This window comes from Poecilia latipinna, unplaced genomic scaffold (assembly GCF_001443285.1).
Source record: "Poecilia latipinna isolate Pla-1442-1.1 unplaced genomic scaffold, P_latipinna-1.0 Scaffold1278, whole genome shotgun sequence".
Taxonomy (NCBI): Eukaryota; Metazoa; Chordata; class Actinopteri; order Cyprinodontiformes; family Poeciliidae; genus Poecilia; species Poecilia latipinna.
The window spans coordinates 1-22,498 of NW_015113894.1; the positions used below are offsets into that span (position 1 = coordinate 1).

Sequence of the window (22,498 nt, forward strand, 5' to 3'; positions counted from 1 at the left end):
GCCCTGGCCGTGGCTCATGCCGGCGTGCGCTCCTCTCATGGCGTGCGGGAGGAGACCAAACATGTGACCGTTGTAGCCGTGCTTGGCCACTCCCCCCCAGCCCTGCTGCTGCCCCAGCATGTGGCTGACCGGGGGCAGCATTGCTCTGGAGGTGGGACTGCTCAGGAGGGGAGGGGAGTTGGCGGTGTTGGAGCCTGCGGCGGAAACGTCGCCTGCGTAGGAGTGAGGCGACTCCAGGGAGTCGACAGGCGACATGGTGACCGAGCTCTCTGTAGGAAGTCCTCCTGCTGCCTTTACACCATTAGTGCTGCCTCCACCTGCACCTCCTCCACCTCCTCCACCCGCCGCAGCCAGACCCGGACCCTCTCCTCCAGCAGGTTTCTTCCTTCTCTTTACTTTCAAGTCTTTATGCTCCTTTGGCCCCCCGCCGACGCCCCCGGCCTTCGCTCCAGCTCCTCTGCTTCTGCTCTTCTTGCCTTGGGGTCCGGGCCGCATGCCGATGAAGCCTCCACCGTTCGCCCCACACATCACAGAGTTTCCACCTCCACCCATGTGGTTGGCGCCGTTGTGTGGGCTGTGAACCAGGTTGTACTGGTCCAGCAGGCGGACTATGTCATGGTGCATGCGCTCTTGAGCCGTGTCGCGGGGCAGCCGGTCCAGGTGATCGGTGATGTCGCGGTTGGAGTAGTGATCGAGAAGAACTTGAGCCGCCTCAAAGCTGCCTTCTCGTGCTGCGAGGAACAAGGGGGTCTCCTCCTGAAACAAACAACGATGCAGCCTGTTAATTTATGTCAGGCTGCAATGATCCAACAGAAACACCCCTCAATATTTATACAGTAACAAATGTGTAGTAACAAGCGCATCACATGATGATAGATATATTCATCTGTCAGAAAAAACTGCAGGACAAACCAACACACACAAAATATAACTATAATAACAACAAACCTTATTGTCCTGCATGTCGCGGTTGGCTCCATTCTTCAGAAGCACAAGAGTAGCCTCCACATTGTTAACTGCAGCCGCCCAGTGCAAAGCAGATTTACCTAAACGTTGATAAAAAATATATATATAGTTTGTTAAATAGATGTTATTTTTCCAGATGATATTTAAAATCAGATCTCCATTTCTACTCTTTGCTTTTTTAAAAATCTGCCAAAATGTCAACAATATGACTCAAAAAGGGGTGTAAATGACCACAATGTTTATAAAATGGCGTAATCCCTCTGCAGTCACATTTTGGTTGATGAACCTAATGTAGCCCGCCCTGCTCACGTAGAGCAAGCATACCAACAACAACAACATTATCATTTGCTGTCTTACCGTGGTCGTCTACAGCATTGATGTCAGCGTGGCAGTGGATCAGCTCTTCTACCATGCCCTCCACAGCGAGCCGTGCTGCCAGGATCAGCGGCGTCGTACCGTCGTTCATCCTGGAGTCCAGTTCTGTAGCGCGGTTCCGGATCAGAATCTGGAAAAACAAACATAACGATACGTGAAGAAAACAAACCTGGGGAAATTTGTCTTGGACTAAACAAAGCTGATACCATAATTAAAAACAACTACAATTAATAGCATGATGCATTAAAAGGAGCTTGATAATTTCCATTCTGATGATTAATATTTTTTGAAGGGAAATTTTATTTTAAGAGACTTCATGATCCATTTTTTTCTGGTTTCAGTTGGTAGTTTTTATTTCCATTTCATTTGTTATTTTTGGCTGTGTTTAACTTTGGATATATTCCATTTGTTATGTGTTCCTTATAAAATTAGAGTTTATAGGTCTTTGAGAGGGCGAACTTGCATTATTACACAATTATTATATATATTACTTGAAAATGGTCTCAAAACAACATTATCATTTATTGAAATAATTTCGGCGATAACTAATACATTTGTTATCGTGACAGGCCTAATGACTGTCTTGTACTGTCATTCTTCATTTTTGTTTTGACTTGCAAATACTTTTCCACATTACAGCCAAACACTGCAGTGTGTTTTATTGGGATATTTTGTGACAAGATCAGTGCATGCGTTTGTGTTGAGTCCCCTACTATATCTAGAGAATATAATTAAAATTCAGTGAAACAAATTTCCTTCAGATCTCACCTAATAAAGTATAAAGAGTTGCTCTCTCTCATCAATTCTGAAGCTCTAAATCCAGCTATTAGAGCAACTAACATAAACAGAATTTTGTGGTTGTAGCGTCACAAAATCTAAAAAGGTGTTTGGGTTTTTCCAGGACTTCTCGTCCCTCTGGTCAGGAAGCTGATTTACCTGAAAGACTCCTTGCGCGTCGGCTGCCACGGCGGCGTGAAGCGGGGTTCTGCCCATGTTGTCATGAGCGTTGGGATCCGCTCCGGCGTCCAGCAGTCTCTTGGCGGCGTCGGCCCGGGCGTAGCGGGCGGCCAGGTGGAGAGCGGTTTCCCCTGTGCGGTCGGTCTGAGCCATCAGATTTGCGCCCTGAGCGATCAGATCGGAAATGACACTTGGTCCCGGTTCGTCTCCTCCGCTCTCGTCTTCCTCGTCTCCATGCAGGCTGCAGTCCGGACCTCCACCGTTACGCAGGGACGCCACCATCAGAGGGGTGAAGCCATCTGAGTGAGGAAAGAGAAAATTAAGAACTAAATACACTTCCTCATACTTCATCTTGTAAAATGATAGAAGAAGCGGCGTCTCACCAGGTCCTTTGACATTAACATCCAGACAGTCAGCATCTAAGTCAGCCTGGGGAGGAGTGAGAGTGATGTCTGCAGCTTTGTGATGCTGCAGGGTCCACTCTCTACGGTCGATACCTCCATCCATTGGGATGGAAAGCAGAGGCTTGTCTTCAGTCTGGGGAAAAAAAAAATAAAAAGCTTGAAAAAAAAAAAAAACCCCACACCTTAACCATCGACGAACTGTTACGTAAGAGTTATCATCCACATACTCTTGGCTTTTTGGATGGAGTTTCATCATCGAGCCATCTCTGACTCTGACCTCCATCAACCATGCTTCCATTATGGGTCTTGAAATTCCTAACACAAGATGAAAACATATTTTATAATGTAATGAAATGAATCACAAGTTTCTTATATGTTGGGTTTCACTTGTAGCTGATGTGAACATTGACTCACTTCATGTCAAAGTCGTCCTGTCCAACAGGCTCTCTCCTCTTGTCATTCTTGGTGGCCAGGAAGCCATCGGGGAGCCACAGAACTCCATGTTTATGTTTCTTCTTGGCTGCCAGCATCCCCAGCACCAGAATCAGCAGAACGATAAAAGCGGCAACTCCAATCAGGTACGGATATATAGAGGGGGACTCCTCTGTTGGAGCACCTGTTTTTAAGAGGAAGGTAGATATGGCTGTAATTTTTAATCATCCATTTCAGGATAATTAGAGATATGATGTAGTGAAGCAAAAACAGATTTCAGCAAAAGTGTTGTTTGTCAAAAGAGAAACTGTTCAATCATGTTGCAGGTGTGTGATGGTAGATCTACTTACTCTTAACAGACACCAGTGGGTAAGGCAGGTCGGCCTTGATGTGAGCCGCTGCGATAAAGGAGGCGGCCGTAGACGTGTTGGAGAAGCAGTTGGAGGTGGAGCTCTTGGAGCATTCACGGTTATCGATGTCCAGGTGCACCAAAGAGCTGCGTCGACAAAGGTCAAAACACCAAACTAGTTAGCAATAAAATATCAACTGATTATTTTAACCCATTGATTAGGGAACTACAAAGTTCCTACACACACTGTCATGTAAAAGTTCACCAGTTTTCCAGACTGAACTTTTCACAGTAAGGAAGTAAGGACACAGGAAAACATAGTGGAAAGAGGACATAAGTAAGGATACAAAGAAGGGAGGAAATATACAAGGACAGATGATAACAATATTTACACAATGGGAGAAGAAATTATGGGAAAAAAACATATTTCTCCAAAGTAGTTTTTTTCTTTTCTTATTTAACCAGACATTTGTACTGAAAAAAAAAACTCTGTATTTTTCCGTTATTGCCAGACTGAGCAGAAACCATTTCCCATTACAAGCCACTCTTACCCAATAACCTCTCTGGCCAGCTCCCGCTTGCTTCTGCTTTTGTCAGTCTGTCTCTGTTCTCCATAGTAAGGGTACACCATCGGCTCCTTGTTCTCGTCCAGCCTCACCCGCACATTGGTGTGGAGCAGGGCTCCCAGGGAGCGCAGGAAACCCCTCAGATCTCCCAGCAGCTCCTCTGGCTGCAGTAGGACCACAATAACCAGCGTGCCGGCTGCCAAATCAGCCGGTACGTCGTTAGAGCAGTCCAGTCCGTCCCATCCACAGGCCTCTGTGTAGCAGCTCTGGTCACAGATACCATTTCCAAAATGGTCTTTGCAGTACATGTCATACCTTAAAAACACAGGGAATGTTTTTTTTTTAATTGCTTTAAGTAATTTTGGTGCTTTTTATAGATCATCAAGAGAACAAGGAGGAGAGTGACGTACTTGCATGGGCTTGTGTGGACCTCCATGCATTCAAAGCTGTCAAAGAGACAGCCAGGGTTGTCACACTCCTTGTCACACTGTCCGTTCTTAAAGAGATCCCAGCAGGGGACTGTGGCTGTGCAGTTGGCCCACGGCTGCGGCCAGTTGAGCGAGCAGTCGCCTCCATCCCACTGGCATTCATGGTTGTTGCACTGCTCGTCACACACGTTATCTCCTAGTCGTAACTCACACTGCGCATAAGGGCATCTCGGAGGCCTAAGCTCACGTATTTTGTTCTCACAGAATCGTCCGACGAAGCCGTCGCGACACTGGCAGCTGTGCTGAAACGGGTTGGACGGGTCTTTGACACAGGTTCCTCCGTTCTGGCAGGCCACTGAGCACATCTGCTCCTTCTCACAGTGTGACCCGCTGAAGCCCGGCTGGCACTGGCAATACAGTTGTCCTACTGGTGACTTCATGCAGCGGCCGCCGTTTTGGCAGCTCAGTCTTGCACAGTTGAAATCCTCTATTTCACCACAGCTGAATCCAGAAAAGCCCTGTGAAACACAGTGTTACCGCTGAGTTATTACACTGATATTTCATAGGCTCATAAAGCACCAGATAAGCTTGTAGATTATTTTCCATTATTTCTAGTTGGTCCCACAAATGAGATTCTACTTTACCTGAGCCATGGTTTAGCCCTCTAAAGCAAGCATGAAAACATAGAGGCAGCAAGAAGTTAGGGTAGACAAACAAAAGCGGTTAGTAAAGAGAGAGAGAGAATAGCAGCAAAAGAAAAGAAAACAGCTGGCAGCATCGTCACCTTTAGCCTGAACTCATGATACACAAACAGAAAGTAGTAGTGTTGATAAGGCTGAAACGATTATTCAGATTAATGGTGATTAATCGATTACTGAAATATTCATCAATTAAATTAATAAAAGATTAATCATTAACTGAAGCATATAGACTCTAAAAAGGCCATTTGCTAAAAGAACACACTTAAAGCAAAAATTAAGTCAAAACTGTCCAAGAAAGTATACATTGTGCAACTGACATACATTTGTCTGTAAATATGTTCTACCCAAAACCCCTCAAGTGACGTAGATTTAGCTTCACCTGGTTCAAATTTTGTTCAACAAATCTATTGCATACTTTTTGTAATCCAACTATGATCACCAGTAATCAACAGATCAGCTCTACGCTGTATCAAAAAGACTTGAGCTTCTCACATGCTGACATTTTAGGCAGTCAAAATTGTTTAATAGCATGTTTAATATATTTCTAATGTTGTACACAAAAGGCTTAAGTGGTTAAATGAAAAATCTGCAGAATATGCACATTTTTTATCCAATGACTCGTAGAATAATCGTAGAATAATCGATTACTAAAATAATCAGTTGCAGCCCTAAATGTTACATGGAGGCAGGGATCCTTTGATGAGGAGTAAACAGTGGTTAGCAATAATTATTTAAAGTTAAAAGAGCATTTTTCTCTTGCCACCATAAATATTTTATAGACAAAGCAAGCTAAAATGCACCAGCGCAAACCTGTAAGTACACAGTAAAGATACTTATTTTAAATTAGTTATATACTAGATTTTAATACATAATTTTTAGAATTCATACAGAAATACTAAGAAAATAATAAAAAACCTTTTTGGTTTCTTAAAATACAAGACTTTGAATTGCATTCAGTTCATAATTTGAATGTTGGATATCTTAAAAATTAAACATATATGCATGCCATTAAATACATTTAATAAGTTAGTTTACGAGAACAAAAAAATTTTAATATTTTATCGGACAATGATGGAAATAAAAGCAAAATTAAGAATGACTTACAGGGGGACAAGTGCACATGTAGCCATGTACTGAGCTCATGTTCATGGTGCAGACGCCGCCGTTACGGCACGGCTTCGACACACACAGATCCACCATGGATTCACAATGGCGACCTAAAGGAACCAGGAGGGGAGAAACAGACCCGCGAGAAGGTTAAGAAATAATCCGCAACAAAAGGCAGAAAGATCAATAGGGTCTTGCGTGACGCTGTCACACCAACAACAGAAAATCGCTCTACTTGCGTGCCACCAGTTTGAGCAGGTAAGATGCACGTACCTGTGTATCCGAGGCGACAGAGACACTGATAGTCATTGACCAGCTCGATGCAGTCGAGGCTGCCAGCAGCACTGCAGGGTCCAGACTGGCATTCGTTGACGTCGCCCTCGCAGTGTTCCCCAACGAACCCTGGAGGACAGGAGCAGGTGTAGCGGCCCACGCCGTCGACACACTGTCCTCCGTTTCTGCAGCGCGGCTCAGAGGAGCCTGGGCTGGGGGCGCAGTCATCCTCGTTCACCTCGCACTGGACTCCTGCAGAACAGCAAAAAGATCTTACTTCACGCATGCACCAAGTGAAGCAAATCTTTCAGGGAGGATTTTACACGAACTTCACGCCATCTGTACAGCCGAAATGTAAGAGTCAAAGCTCCAGACACCAGCAGAGGGTGGTGTGTTTGAACTTTTCTTCCATCACATTCAAACAGAGGAAATGCAATGACTACATTTAAGATAAAAAAAAAAAACATCCTAACCATATTAGTTGTAAGATAACTTATAAAGACATGAGGCTTTCAAAAAAACAGAAAGCTGAACCAGATCTTTATGTACACTGTATTAATAGAAACAAAGTTTCTTTTTTCCACTGTCTGACATTAAATCGGGCTAAATTTCTCATTTCTCATGTTTTAGGTCAATTAAGATTACCAAAATTATTTCTATTTATTAAACGGAATAGTAATGAGTGCAATATTTGTTTTTTGTTTTTTGTTTTTTTACTTTCATTTTTCAAATTCACAATTTTAGAAAACAAACTTTCAAATTTCGATTAAAGTTTGTAAAAACACTCAGGGAACAATACTTTCCTGTTCTAATGAGACTAAAACTAAAGTGTTTGGAAAAGATCTTTTTTAGCCTGAGAAATGTATGAAACCTTCTGAGTTAAAAAAACAACAAAAAAAACACAATTCTCCTGCTCTTTATTCTGGGATTTAGCAAAAATAAATAATTTAGCTAATCCGAACAGACCTAAAACAATTTAGGGGTTTAGACCTACCGTGCGTTCCAGGTGGGCAGATGCATGTAAAGCGGTTGATGAGGTTGATACATCTTCCTCCGTTGAGGCAGGGCTTAGAGTGACATTCGTCAACGTCATACTCACAGTTCACTCCTTGGAAGCCTGGTTTACACTGGATACAATGAAATGAGATTTATTTTTTTGTTCTTTTTCACCCAACGACCACTTTCAGAGACGTGCAGAGAAAAAAAACAACAACAAAAAAGAGGAATGTACTCACTACACATTCGTATGTGCCCTGATAATCCTTGCATGTAGCGCCATTTCTACAGGGATTCGACTGGCACTCGTCCACCATCTCCTCACAGTAGCTGCCAGTGTATCCTGACTGGCACTTGCACTGATGGGAGTTCCCCACGTTAACACAGTGACCCGCATTCTTACATACACGTTCCACTACCAAACCTGCAGTGATGTAGACAAGGACCAAAATGTTTAGAATGAAACTTAGGACAACGATATTGAGCAGAAACATCAGATTTATATTTTGATAGAAAACGGGTAGTTCGCAGATAAAACAGTTGTTTATGTGTGACACTGGCATAAATGGCCAATTGCTTTGAAACTGAAATAATCCCTCCCTCACCACTCCTGGCAGCATAGTCCTGACAGGACATGTTGGGGACATCGCAGTAAAGTCCTGTCCACCCCATCTGACAGCGGCAGGTCCAGGATGTAGCTGTCTGAGAGCAGGTGCCACCGTTCTTACATTTCACCTGGTTGCACAAGTTTACATAGTTCTGCAGAAGAAAAAAAAAACAAAAACAAAAAAAAAAAACATAATAAAAAGTCTTTTAAATGTAAAGATGACAGCACAAGGTAAAACAAAAAATACCCACAGACATCGAATATTTTGGAACAAACTAATCATCCCTTTATAACTGAAAAAATATCAGCTGATTCATCATCCAAACAAAAACTGAATATTTCTTATAGTACACCCTAACCATCACTGCAATATTTTAAATTCAACAAAACATTAGATTTCTTTTGTTATTCTCAAACAAAGCACTTTACCTGACAGTTCTGTCCGCTGTATCCCACAGGACAGGTGCAGCGGTAAGTCCCCAGGCCGTCTGTGCAAGTGCCTCCGTTTTTACAGGGCTGAGAATCACATTCGTTGTGCTCAAACTCACAGAACATTCCGTAAAAACCATGCCGGCACCGGCAGGAAAAGGTGTTAATGTCATCAATGCAAGTTCCGTTATTGAGGCAGGAGCTGGAGAGAAAAATAACAGGAAAGTTTTCTTAAATATGAATTTGATGTACATTTGATGTCTGTTGAAGGATTAACAGCAGAATATTTCTTCTCTATCATAACATCCCTTTGGTATGGATAAAAAGTTGATCAACTGGCTCACCTCTCTGTGCATTCAAGAATGTTGTGTTGACACTGGATGCCATTGAAGCCCGGTCGGCACCTGCACACAAAGCTGTTCACGTAGTCGTGGCAGACGCCTCCATTCCTGCAGGGCTCGCTGGCACACTCATTCACATCAGTCTCACAGCGATCCCCTTCAAAACCCGCGCGGCAATCACAGGAGAAACTCGCCACTTTGTCCACACACTGGCCTCCATTCAGGCACGGGTCTAGTCAGGGCAGAATTAAATTAATGGTGACATTTACCAGTAACATATGTGTGTATTTGATATGTATATTTCAGGCTGAAGTACTTTAAAAGACTAATTTGTTTAAAGCAGAACATTTTTTTAATGTCTAATATATATGTTACTGCAGACCATCGGGACTCAGGTGAGTGTTTTTAAAATCTGTCGCTGCTGGATAACAGGCATCATAATCAATGTGGCTGCCAATCATTGATCCATGATCATTATTTTGTTTCTGTTGTTTTCTTTTAAGTGAACAGATAAATTATAAATATGATTACATTAGACTAAATAGACTTAAAAGATAATTTTATTTTACACAATATTCTTAATTTTACATAAGTTTTGTCCCAATCTGACACTGTAGAAAAAAAAAAGATCAATCAGAATTAATGCTGCTCCTAATCACTCACCCATCTCCAGATCTAATAATTAAAAATATGCAAATACTTAAGGAAAACGGATTTATAGATTTTTATGGTATTGTTTTTCCTAAAAAGCAACGTTGTAGTATAGTAAACAAAGTATCCTTAAAAGGATTAAAACATTCACAAATATGATAGTTAATAAAAATGTGTTGTTTAGATTCACATAGTTTTGAAGGTCTGTTTAAAGTGACACAAATAACAATAAATAATGTTTGCAACACTTTTTTGGAATCCTAAATCTTTTGTCCTCTTTCTTAGAATTTAAATGTCATTTTTCATCTCATGTTTGTGAGGCTCTTGCTTCCCTTTTATCCACGCAACATTAAAAAAAAAAGAAAAGAAAAATTACCAGTACAAGTTTCATGTAGGTAAATGTGCAAATGAGGGGAACACATTAGCTTGAGTGAAACTCACTTGGCGAGCAGTCGTCTACGTTTATCTGACAGTTGTGTCCGCTGTATCCACGTTGACATTGACACACATAGCTTCCTGGGGTGTCAATGCAGCGGCCACCGTTCAGGCAGGGGTTCTTCATGCATTCATTCACGTCTTCATTGCAGCGTTTTCCTATTTATATGAATAAACTCCCTTAGCAAAGCCAGCAGCATTTATGTTGTGCACCACATCACATATCTGTCTCAGACAGGTACCTTGCCAGCCAGGTTGACATCGGCAGGTGTAAGAGGTGTAATCTTGAGACGGGAGGCAAACCCCTCCCCTTTCACATGGATGGGAGGCACAGGGAACCTGCTCCACCTCACAGTGTTTTCCTGTTGTGGCACAAAATATGTACAAACACTTTTCACACAATAATAAAGAAGCTCAAGCTGCGGCCATTTGCTTCTGACAGAGCTTGGATCGACATGGTGATGTAAATGTGACATTTCTAACCTGTGAATGGAGCATTACACTGACAAGTGTAACTGTTGATTCCATCTTTACAAATGCCGTGGTTCAGACATGGCCCTGATGCACACTCATCTACGTTCTTCTCACAGTTGACCCCTAACGAGGCGAGAAATAATTCTGCTCAGTTTTCACATCTCCTTGAAGTCACTGTTTTAGAAGGATGCTTTCATCTAACGACTGCTTTATAAAGCCTTCACTGACTATCCTGAAATACACACTAGTTAATGGGAACATCATTCCCAGGATCCAGGGAAGTAATATTTGCCTAATGTATTCATAGCTCTACCTCTGAATCCTGGTTTACAATGACAGGTGTAGCCATTGAGCAGATCCTGACAGATGGCCCCATTTAAGCATGGATTCGGCAGACACTCGTTCTTCTGCTGCTCACAGTGTTGCCCGACCCAACCGGGCTTACACTCACATCGGTACCTTGATGAGAGAAAAACCAATAATTCAGAGTGTGAAGTCAGTTAAAGGCATCAGATGTCTGTTTCCTTAGTTATTAGCCTGATTACCATGTGTGAATATAAAGTCAGTTTAATGTAAAAATGCAAACTTGTGGAAAATATTGAAAGTTTAAGAAACAAATTGCTATTTACATTTGAATCAATAACACAAAAAGGTACAATCAAAACATCTGATGGTAGCTAACAGACTGTTCCTTTAGGTGGGACAGTCTCATTGTTCAAGTCTCTTTACCCTCGTCATGTCCACAGTCAAGACATCCATGTCCTACATGTTTAATTTTAAGTCTTTCATTTAATAACAAATGATGATGAGATTCATTTGAAATTTATAAATATGTTTTTACAAGGTGTTTTTGTTTGCAAGAACAACCAACAAGTTCTAAAGTTCTAAAGCAGAACTTTAGAAAATGTCAGAAAATCAGTGTCTACATTGGTTTTTACAATAAATATTAACTAGAATAAAGAAATCAGACAGTAAATTAAGAATAAAATAAGCAACTTAATCCCTAGCAATAAAAAATGTCCAGATTACAGGTAAAGGTCATTTTATTTATATAGCACATTTTCAGCAACAAGGCAATACAAAGTGCTTTACAGGAATTAAAAGGAAATACAAACAAAATAACAAACCAAAGGAAAGAGCAAAAAAAGAAATTAAGTTAATGCTGATCTAAAGTAAATAAACTAGATAAACTAGATACTCCTATTGAGGCCCGATAGATAAGTTTAAGTATTCTCTGGACTTTCTAAGTATGCTCTAAATTTGTAAAAGTAATAAGTACGCCACACTCACTAAGCAATAATAAAAACTAAATGTTCCTGTTCTGGAAATTTTTTCTGGATTCTAAGTTCGTTCTAATTCCTTTTCTGGGTTGCAATAATAGGAGTCTCTGCATCTGAATAGTGAGTACTCTACAGTTTCTAAAATATAAGCTAAAGAGTGGCTAATAAACTAACTAGAGTCTCTGGTCTAATTCCAACTGGAGGACTATTCACCACTTAAATGACTTCAGAAGGCAACTGGATGCACTTGGATAAAATAACCTGAATCTGCCTCTTCATCTCAATGTGAGAAGAGTCAATACATGTTCAGGCTGCTGTAATTAATATTTTAAAAAGTTTATTTTAATTTACTCTTATTTCTGCTGTCAATCAATCATTACTTTCAGACATAATTTCCAAAGGGCAGATTTATCATGTGTAAAGGCAGAATATAACGCAACTATAACATTTACAACAAGCAGAAAGTAAATATTAATTTAGTGTACAACCAATGTTCCCACTGACATTGAAGCCCAGGAATCAGTGGTTTTGCCTACCTGTGTTGCTGCTCAATGCAATCTCCTTGAATACAAGGCTGGGAAGCACAGTGATCAGTTCCTGAAAGGCACAGCGGGCCGTAGGTCCCGGGGGGGCACAGGCACTGGAACCCATTCACTATGTCCACACAGGTTCCCCCACTCATGCATGGGTTTGAGTTACACTCGTTGATGTTGACGTCACACTGATCTCCTGTTGAAGAGTTTTTCAGGTGTACGCCACATTGAAACGTTCATTAGCACACTCGGACTAAAGCTAAATTGATCATTATTAGTGATATTACTCACTAAAGCACATACCTGTGTATCCAGGGGAACACACACATTTGTACTCATTGATGCCATCTTGGCACTCTCCGTGCTTACAAGGGTTGCTGGCACAGTCATTCTCATTGATCTCACAGTTCACACCTGAAGAGAATAGCAATGTAAAGATGAGGACAGTTTAACTAATACATTACTGCTGTTACTGCAAAAGCTTCATGTTGATTGGCGGATGACCAACGCAAATAAAGGTTGGAGTTAGAGAAAACACAAAATCTGTGGAAACAGACTTTATCTAAGGTTACACCAGTAGGGGGCGTTGGACTCAAAGTAAAGCACATTTAGCAAGACCTTATAAAAGGAGAACTGAGACAGACTAAGTAGCACACAGGAATGTTGCAAGCACAACATAAGTGCTTAACATTATTAAAATGCTTACTAAAGGTGAAGTGAGAAATGGGATAGAGAAAGAAGGGGAAGGCACAGCAGAGGAGAGGAAGTGGAGCATAAAATCTAATAGGGTGACCTGACACTAGGCTTAGTGAAAACAGTACCAGTTTTAAGGGTGGTACTGAACCCAATAATGCATACAGCTTTTACACTGGTGGCACTTGTTTCAAGCAACAGACATTTAGATTTCTAAACATCCAAAATGCACCACAAAGTTCTGAGTTCTCCAACAACAAATTGGAAACACATTTTCACAAAGTTAGCATTTAACAAAGTTCTCCATTAAACTGTTCAAGATAGAATGCATGAAGTGAATTTGTGCATGGGAGCTTTAAATGGAAAGAAAGATATTATATACTTAGTGGCAATAGGACTTTCATCAGTGTTTTCTATGCTTAAGGATTAATAATCCACTAAATTCTACTAGCTTATTTCTAACAAAGATGACTCAAAGCATCTAATTACAACTCTTACTACTATAAAGATAATCAAGGATTTGGTGTGGATTTGGGTAAATAATGTTTAAAATACCTTCATTTTAACAAGAAAATGTGATACTATATTAACTACAAACTTTACTTAAATGGCAACTATAAAAAATTTAGAGCCATAAAAACTAACCAATACTTAAAGTATTAAACTTTAATCAATCAGAATATGCATTTCCATTGGTTTCCAAAGTATATAAGTAATTGAAAAAAAAAAAAACCCACACATTTCTCTGATAAACAATTAATAGTGAAAGTGCTCAGACAGATACCATGCATATTCACACTAATCCAACCATGTCTTCCCCTTTTTTGAAAACACTGTATGTACACAAAATCACTTTTCATATATTCATATCTAAAATGTCTTCACTGAGGAAAAAGTGGAAGTCAAAATCAAATTCCTCATTTGTAGGCACCAACTTGGGGAATAAAGCGGATTCTGAATAAATAAAGATCGCTTTTTCTAACAGAAACAAGATATTCGGTAACTGTTCAAATGGGCCAATCACTTACCCGAGGTTCCTGATGGACAGTTACACTGGTATGCATCAACCAAGTCAATGCAGCGCCCTCGATTTTGGCACGGGTTGCTGAGGCACTCCTGGACCTGGATGTTGCAGATGGAGCCTGTGTAGCCAGGGTAGCACTCACAAGAGTAGGTGGCAATGCCATCCTTACACACACCGTGATGACAAGGTGGTGGATCGCAGTCATTGATGTTCTCCTCACAAAGCAGACCAGCGAAGCCTATGAAGAAAAGTTCTTGTTAAAGTGAAGACACAAGGAGTTAAAATAGTGTTTCAGCTGAAGCCAAACGTGGCATTCGCCTTCACCTTCTGCACATTCACAATCATATCCGTTGGGTCGATCGATACACTTGGCTCCATTCAAACAAGGCGTACTGGAGCACTCATCGATGTCTATTTGGCACATATCTCCGCTGAAACCTGAGGACATTTTATAGAAAAACAAGCTGAAGTAAGGAATGTACTAAGCAAATTCTAGAAGACTTGGATCTGTCAGAGAAATAGGTGAAAACGGGTTTGTGCCAAACTGACCTGCTGGGCACTGGCAAACAAAACGGCTGACCTGGTCCACACATTTACCCTGGTTCAGACAGGGAGAGCTCAAACACTCATTCACGTCAATCTCACAGTGAGTCCCCTCAAATCCTGTAGGTATTAGGGGAAGCAAAAAAAACAATAATTATGTGAGTGGATTTACATCAATCTGGCTCAAAAATAGGCACAAAAACAAACAAAACTCCTTTTTTTAATTACTTTTTTCCTCAGTTCTTTTTTAAATGAACCATTCCACCTGCATCACTTTACTTTTCCAAACAAAATGAAAGTGGTTTCATTGCATTTAATAATATAAGCAAGTTAAAAGTACTATCTTGGCAGACGTATGTTGTCTTGTTTTAAAGCATTTTCATATTTTTGCTTAGAAATCATCTAGATATTTCAAAACATATTTTGAAGTCTGTTGAAGTCAGACAGACCATGTTGCCGATTTTGTTGATTCCGATAAAATCAGCTTAGGACACTTTTATTCGGACAAAGCTTTTAGTTAAATGTTCTACTTCTTGTTTTTATCAGTTGTTCTTACTGTCATAAGCCCACATCGCAATCTCCATAAACCACCTTGTGATTTTATCTATGAAAGGTGTAGCATAAATAAAGTTGCCTCGCTTTATTACTTACAAACAAAAACAAAGACTGACTACTTGAAAAAGCTTCATTTAAGGTTTCTTTTTGAATTTGTGTGGTCATTTTTCAGCTTCTTAATAAGTTACCAGGCATGCAGATGCAGGTGTATTCCCCGATGCGATCCAGACATGTGCCATCATTCAGGCAGGGGTTGGAGGCACATTCATTGACATCTTGTTCACACCGAGGCCCAGAGTAACCTTTGACACAGTTGCAAGTGAAGGAGCCGTCAGTGTTCACACACTGACCGCCATGCTCGCATGGGTTGGGACCTGTTAGTGAAAAAAAACAAAAAAAACAATTAAAAACACACACAAAAACCTAAGCTAAGCAGGAAAATATTTCCAGACGCTGTCTCACCAATGCTGCATTCATCTCTGTCTTTGTTGCAGGTGTTGCCTACATATCCCGGTGGACAATTACAGTTAAACATCCCAGTGATGGGGTTGGTGTCGCAATGTGAGCCCTCTCTGCAGGGGTTGCTGATGCAGGCGTCGTCTCTATGGCAGAGCAAACCTGACGAAAACAACATGATAGAAACATTTAGTAAAAATTGTCGATTCCCATGTGAAGGGAAAAAAAACAACAAAACTTTTGAAGCGACTGCTGAAGCTCCTGCCTGTGCTTTCATGGGGTTTTTGCACAGAAACATCTGACATTATTTTTAAGGTCAAGCTCCAAAAAAATGAGCCATCAGTTAAGATCACAAAAATGTAAGTAAGCATACACTGCGTTATGTAATTTCTCTATTTGGCATGGGCTGGCTGCCAGTATCAAGCTTATCACACAAGGTTTTGTAGTGATGCATCTGCATCTCATCTGACTGAAACAAGGCTTATGACTTGATTGCAGAAGGACAAATTTGGAAAGAAAGACAGAGGCAGTCATGGTGTGAGAACTATAACCGTGCAATCACTCTAAAAGTCTGCTGAGCAACCGGCTGCATACTTGCTCAGCAAGTCTGCAGTCGTAGACTTGCTAGTTAGTATTAATAACTAGTATTATTAATACTAGTTATTAATAACTAGTGTTATTAATAACTAGTATTAATAATACTAGTTATTAATTATTAATAATTAATAACAAATAGATAGTAATTCATTATCTACTAGTTAATTAATTAGTAGATAACCCAGTCATTCAGACTGGGTTTTAGATAGAGTTTGGCTGCATAATTGTTCTGTTAAATGTATAGTATGTTGATTTATCTCTACTTTTAGGCTTTAGCTTCTGCGTTTTTGGTTTTATGCTTGTTATTATTGTAAAGCACGCTGTTGTTTTGGACCTGCGAAAGTTTCTATGTAAATAAAGTTTACGTACTTAGTTACTTAACTAATATTGCCTTCTCAAACTTCTGTTCCTCAATAAAGAGGGAACAGTAAAACAGAGCACAATATTTAATCATTTTGGTTAAGCCTAAATCAATAATAAAATATTAAATACATTTTAACTGTAATATATATTTCACACTATTTTAGATGCAAGAGGAGAAATTATTTTCTGTTTTAAATGAAAGAATGAAGCTCATGTTATACATCATATAGAGATACTTTTGATATTTTTACAGGTCCATGCTTAATTTCAAAGCAGTGTCATCAGTTTTCTAAATTAATAACAATAACTTGATTTATTGGTTCCACTAAATAGACAGGAACACTATTTCAATAATATCTCCTAGAAAAAATAAGAAAAAAAATCAGTATCAAGTTGAAGTGACAGAAAAAGTATTTTTTTCACAGTCTTCTTAAAGTAAGCGCACCTGTCTTTCCTTGGGGACAGACACAGATAAAAGACGCAACACGGTCGATACAAGTGGAGCCCAGGCTGCATGCGGCTGTCGCGCAGTCATCGATGTTCTCCGAGCAGTCAGGGCCGCTCCAGCCGTTGACGCACACGCAGACGTAGCCGCCGATCAAGTTGCTACATGTACCGCCATTCTGGCAAGTATTTGGCTGCAGCCGACACTCGTCCACATCCTCTGTGCAATGCTGACCTGTGGATGGGAAATGAACACAGGAGAAGACGTGTTAAAATAACACTCTGGGCACCAGCTTTCGTCATAACTGAGGTCGGTCGATTTCTGGTGAAACAGCATGACCCACTTCCAGAAGGAAGTCACTTTGGACAGAGATTGAAAATATATAATAATTTAACTTTCCCACAGTGTCCAGCTTTCTTTTAGATATTTATTCCTTTGATTGTGTTTCTGCAGGCTGGTTTTAAACTCATGACAGGCACTTAAAAACAGATTCAGATATATAAGTATATATATTTATTTTTTTACCAACAGAGGACATATTTCATTCAGAATATCTTTATACAGATATTTTAAATTTCTAAAAATGTATAGTTTTAAATAAATATTTAAAGCCATGAGTCCAAAAGGACATGTCTAGTCACAGACACACCGATTTCTAGGAATGGGATTAATTTAATCCCAACTACAGACAAACATATGATTCTCTTACCAGTCCACTCTGGAGGACACTGACAGTTGTAGGTATTGACTCCATCTATGCATGTTCCTCCATTGGCACAATGATGGCCAGGACAGTCGTCAATGTTGTTCTCACAGTTAGTTCCATTAAAACCTGGAATCAAACAAATACAGAGACATCTGTCAAAATATGGCGCACATCGATTCAATGGTGTGTCCATGAAGACAAACAAACAACTGTTTTGAATATTGATATTAGAATAAAGTATGTCCTGGTATAAACAGTACAGGAGTGTGTTTGCTGTTTCCATAAGCTAAATGTAACAGGCTGCTATGTGGCTAATACAACAAAGATCAAGATCAAACTGTTTGCACTGCAAACAGCACAGAGTAACAATTAAAAAATTCAACTGTGACTGTTAGTTTTTTACTTCCAATGTTTGCATCTCAATAAGAATGTGTTGGCAGGTGTGTTAGGATGCAAGCTTAATGGTCCTACCTGGAAGGCAGTGGCATGAGTAGGTGGTTTCAGACATCTGGTGGCAGGTGCCTCCGTTCAGACATGGCGAAGGCGAGCAAGGGATGTATGAACTCTCACAGTGGAGGCCCGTAAAGCCTGGCTTACAGCCACACCTGTAGCAAAAGCAGAGCTCACTTCACTCAATCAACTCCTTCAAACTCAGCATAATCTGTCTGCTGTTCCTTCAAGAAAAAACATGTGGAAGTAGCGACGTTTTTCACGTGATCACTGGAAACTCACTTGTAAGAGCCAGGGGTGTTGACACACTTGCCGTCATTCTGGCAGGGTGAGGGTGTGTCTGCACATTCATTTGTGTCGTTAAGGCAGCGCGGGCCTTGATAGCCAGGAATACAGGAACAGGTGTAGCTGCCACCAGGCAGAGAGCTGCACCTTCCTCCGTTGGCACACGGACTGGAGAGACAGCTGTCCTCATGCTCACAGTGTGGACCTGGGAATCAGGGGAACAAAGCGCTTAATGTCGGTGCTTTAGCTGTCCTTGGTCTCATTAGAAAAAGTGACGCTCTGCAGATGTGGAGGGGTTAGACATCAAACCTGCATGCAGTTCCTCAGGCTTATGTATTTTCCAAGCATATAATGCTATTTTATGGCACAGTCACGTAATTATGTTACCTTCAGTTGTTTTAAAATGTGTCAAAGCAACACTTTAGTTATGTCTTTGATGAGGGGATAACATTATAAGATTACGTAAAGCTCAAAAAGTCGATTTTGCATAACACCTCTGCTCCCATTAAACTTATTTTCAAAGAGATAGATGGGAAAGCGCTGGCTACCTGAGTAAATAGCCCATTGTTAGACTTGTGCTGCTCTATAACAAGCAGAACACCAAAAAGTTGCAATTTTCTGTACAACAAACATGTTTATTTGAAAATGGCAACAAAAATTGGCTTGTATTTATTCCATATTGCCATATTGAGTTCTCCAATTTTGCTGGACAACTCCAAACAATCAATAAATGTTTATTGGCTATACTATTGTTAATTATTACAGCTGTAAATATATGTCATATTGTTACAGCAGTAGTGGGAGTAATTATTTTTTTTTTGTTTGATGTGAAAGCTTTAAATGTCTTGTGGTACTTTTACGAAAGGCTGTCACAGAATCACCCGTGGCCCATGACTAATTTGTACCCATTCGTATGTTCTGGATTTCTCAGTAACTTTGTATTGAGGTAATAGGTGGGTGAAAGTGATGAAGATGGGCAAATTCTGAGAGTGTGTGCTTTGATGGGGCCTAACGCAAAAGAAAGTCAGATTTTTTCAGCCAGATATTAAGCCTAGCAATGACTCAACGGTGTGACACTAAAGGGGAAAAATGCAACAGATTAGGCAATCAGAGCAGTTTCAAAATGTTTGATGGAATTTCCTGAACTGAATCTTTGCTAATAAAGCCCTTTTTCACTTCATAAACTCCCATCTTCTTGTGACACTGCCAAAAAAAAAAAAAAACACAGCTGAAACAATTTAGGGAAGTTATCCTTATGAAGAGAGCAATGCCGCTGTCAGCAAGTTAAAAACCATTAGCCCAGTCCAGAAGCAACAAAAACAAAAACAGACACCAGGGTTATCTTTCCTTGTATCAAATAATTCTGGGATGAAAGAGCTGATTAAACATCATCTCACCTGTCCATCCTCTGGTGCACTCGCACTTGTACTGGGCAAGGGACAGCAGGGTACAGACCCCCTTGTTGGCGCATGGGTTGTTTGGATAACACGTGGAGTTTTGGGGAGTTTGGCAGTGCTGTCCAGCGTAGCCGAGAGGACAGGTACAGATGGCGCTACCGGGAACAGGAACCCCAGCTGACATGGACACAGAACAGTTCCCCCCATTCAGGCAGTATCCTGGTTGACAAGGGTCCTTGTGCTGACAGTACTCTCCCAAAAAACCGGGAGCACACCTGTATACACAGAGAAAATAAACATAGAAATTATCGATCAAACGGACAAAATCACAAAGGAATTAAAGCTAACCAGTACTCAGTGCAGACAATGCAACAATGAATTGAAGAAGCAGACAATCCTGTGTGTGTGTGTGTGTGTGTGTGTGTGTGTGTGTGTGTGTGTGTGCTTTAAAAAGACACAAACAGACAAAACAAGAGTGAGTTTCAGTGAGGTGGATGTAGTACACCACATCAGACAGCTGCTGCCGAATGCTGCAAGTATCATCTGCAAAACAAATCCTGTTCTAAAACACACATCAAAGAGCACCAGTGAATACTTGTGTCTAATTACTCTCTGCTGCTATAAAGTGGCCTAAAGAGCAGTATGTGGGGAACCACATCCCTCTAGGAGAGTTAGAAAGAAAGTGGTGTTCAGTTAGTTCAAATATTTAAGGGGAAATTGATTTTGCTTATTAAAAGTCTTCTTATGTTCGTTTTAGTGGTTTGTGTTTTGCTATAGAACATTAATTCAGAGAAGCTGACAGGCATAGATACCCCAACCCAAAAATTGCAACAGGTAGTGTTTTGAGCCCAGAGCTGTTGCCCCAAAAGCCCCTCTTAGAGAAACTAGGAAGGTCCGGTTCTGTGAAAGGGTTAAATCTAGGTCATTGATGACAAGGAGAAGTTGAAAAGCAGAAGGATGTGGAGTAAGGTTATATGGATGTTGTTGTATGTGCCTGGCAGAAACTATAAACAAAAGCGAGAAGACATTTCCGAAGAGTGATCGGGCCGCAGCAATGAATCCCAACATAAACACTACATAGCAAATTTCTCATCACAACGTATTTTGCTCAACCTAAAAAAAAATGTTCCCTTTTAATCATTACAGCTTACAAAATCACACTCATCGTCCTTTTTGGTTCGATTTTGCTCTTTTTCAGTAAAGTGATTCATCCACATGCAGGGCAGCTTGGAGACATTTATAATATTGCACAACGTGTCCACCAGGGATCTTATCCGAGACAATGTTCCCTTTGTGACTTTCTATTCCTCTGTTTTTTCACAGCTACTCCCACTCCCCACTCTCACTCATCACTTCTCTATGCGAGGCTGTTTTTGGGCATAGATAATGACAAAAATGTCTGTAGTCAGGTAGTTTCCTGTGCGTGCTGCATAGATTCGTCATCTTTGTGTCGGCAGTGGCACATGGCAGACACGCTGTCTGGGGACTGTGGGCGACAGCACGACCTGCTGCCTCTTTCTGAGGCCTCTAAACTTTCCTCCCTTGAGGAGCTGAGGTAATACAATTGAGGGCAGACATACACATCGCAGGAACTAACACGCACATGTACACAAGGACACACTAACATCCCATTTTAAGTCGCTTTACAAATAAGCAGGTTAATAAAATGTAAAAAAAATAAAATAAAATAATAATAATAAAGAAGAGAAGCCGAAAACAGCAGTGTAACATTTAAATGAGGTAGTGAAGAAGAGAATTGTGTGAAATTCAATCTCACACTTAACTTATAGTTAGAAATTGCTGCTCCACCCCAAAGCAGCTTGAAGCTATTAGGTTGTAAGCGCATGAGAAAGGAGGGGAGCTATGAATCACGTCAAACCAAAGGCCCACAGATCGATCATATCCCAGAAGCTTCTGCCTGGTAACATGTGTGAGTCACCAGAAAAATCTTCACAACAAACATCTGACACTAAAGTCCCAGTCTAAAGGAGCCTGTTTATAGATGAAAGGCACAAACAGACACATAAACAGACCTAAAAAAAAAAAAAAAGAAAAACGCTATATGCTTATTTTGATGGTTTTCTGTCTCTTTAAGCATGGATGCACAGATAAATCAGAAAGACAGTAATCAGATCATTTTTAATTAATTAGCTCTCAAAAGTTATCAGCAGTTAAACTAGACAGCACTTATTCGAGTCCGTTCACTCATAAGCTGATTGTAAGTACATTCCTGACAGATTAAGAATGACGTTCTCAGGCATAGCTGAAAAACAAACCTACAATTGTAATAAAAATGACATTTCTCTGAAGAAAACACTAAGTATTTGGATAAAAGTTAAAATGTTAGGAAAAACGCAACCATGTGGTAAAAAATATCACACCTCATTAAATATTATTTTCATCCATTAAACAAGACGTCAACAAACCCTCAATGCCCTGATAGCTAGTGTTTTCCCCTTTGGCTGAAATCAATTCCACGTACGAGTCTCTGACATTGGTCAAGGCCCCGGTGCCACATCTGGCTTTGGCTTTCAGTGTCTTACTTTTCAGCCTGTCCTTGATGGGGTCACTGGTATAAATTAGGTCATGTTGCAGGGTTCAGTTCTGCTCCAGCTTTTTGTTTTCTTTAGCTTTTTGATAGATGGTCGCACAATTTCTTCAGAAACCCTCCGATACAACG

The 22,498-nt window shown here is 40.5% G+C and overlaps 1 protein-coding gene across 1 annotated transcript; it reads right to left on the minus strand.

Annotated features, from left to right (window-relative positions):
• Positions 1-3: 3 nt before the first annotated feature.
• notch2 (notch receptor 2) lies at positions 4-20,125 on the minus strand (the record flags this gene model as incomplete). The annotated part of the gene is made up of 33 exons (XM_015054791.1): positions 4-756; positions 949-1,046; positions 1,324-1,471; positions 2,278-2,597; positions 2,682-2,835; positions 2,930-3,017; positions 3,117-3,318; positions 3,485-3,630; positions 4,035-4,364; positions 4,460-4,995; positions 6,283-6,395; positions 6,559-6,810; positions 7,553-7,685; positions 7,794-7,978; positions 8,160-8,313; positions 8,591-8,792; positions 8,935-9,163; positions 10,024-10,176; positions 10,260-10,379; positions 10,501-10,614; positions 10,805-10,950; positions 12,308-12,500; positions 12,608-12,718; positions 14,026-14,259; positions 14,346-14,459; positions 14,571-14,684; positions 15,308-15,493; positions 15,582-15,737; positions 16,981-17,214; positions 17,690-17,812; positions 18,158-18,291; positions 18,419-18,626; positions 19,819-20,125. Coding segments are annotated over 33 exons (6,690 nt in total), but the record flags the coding sequence as incomplete, so codon positions are not given.
• Positions 20,126-22,498: the final 2,373 nt, after the last annotated feature.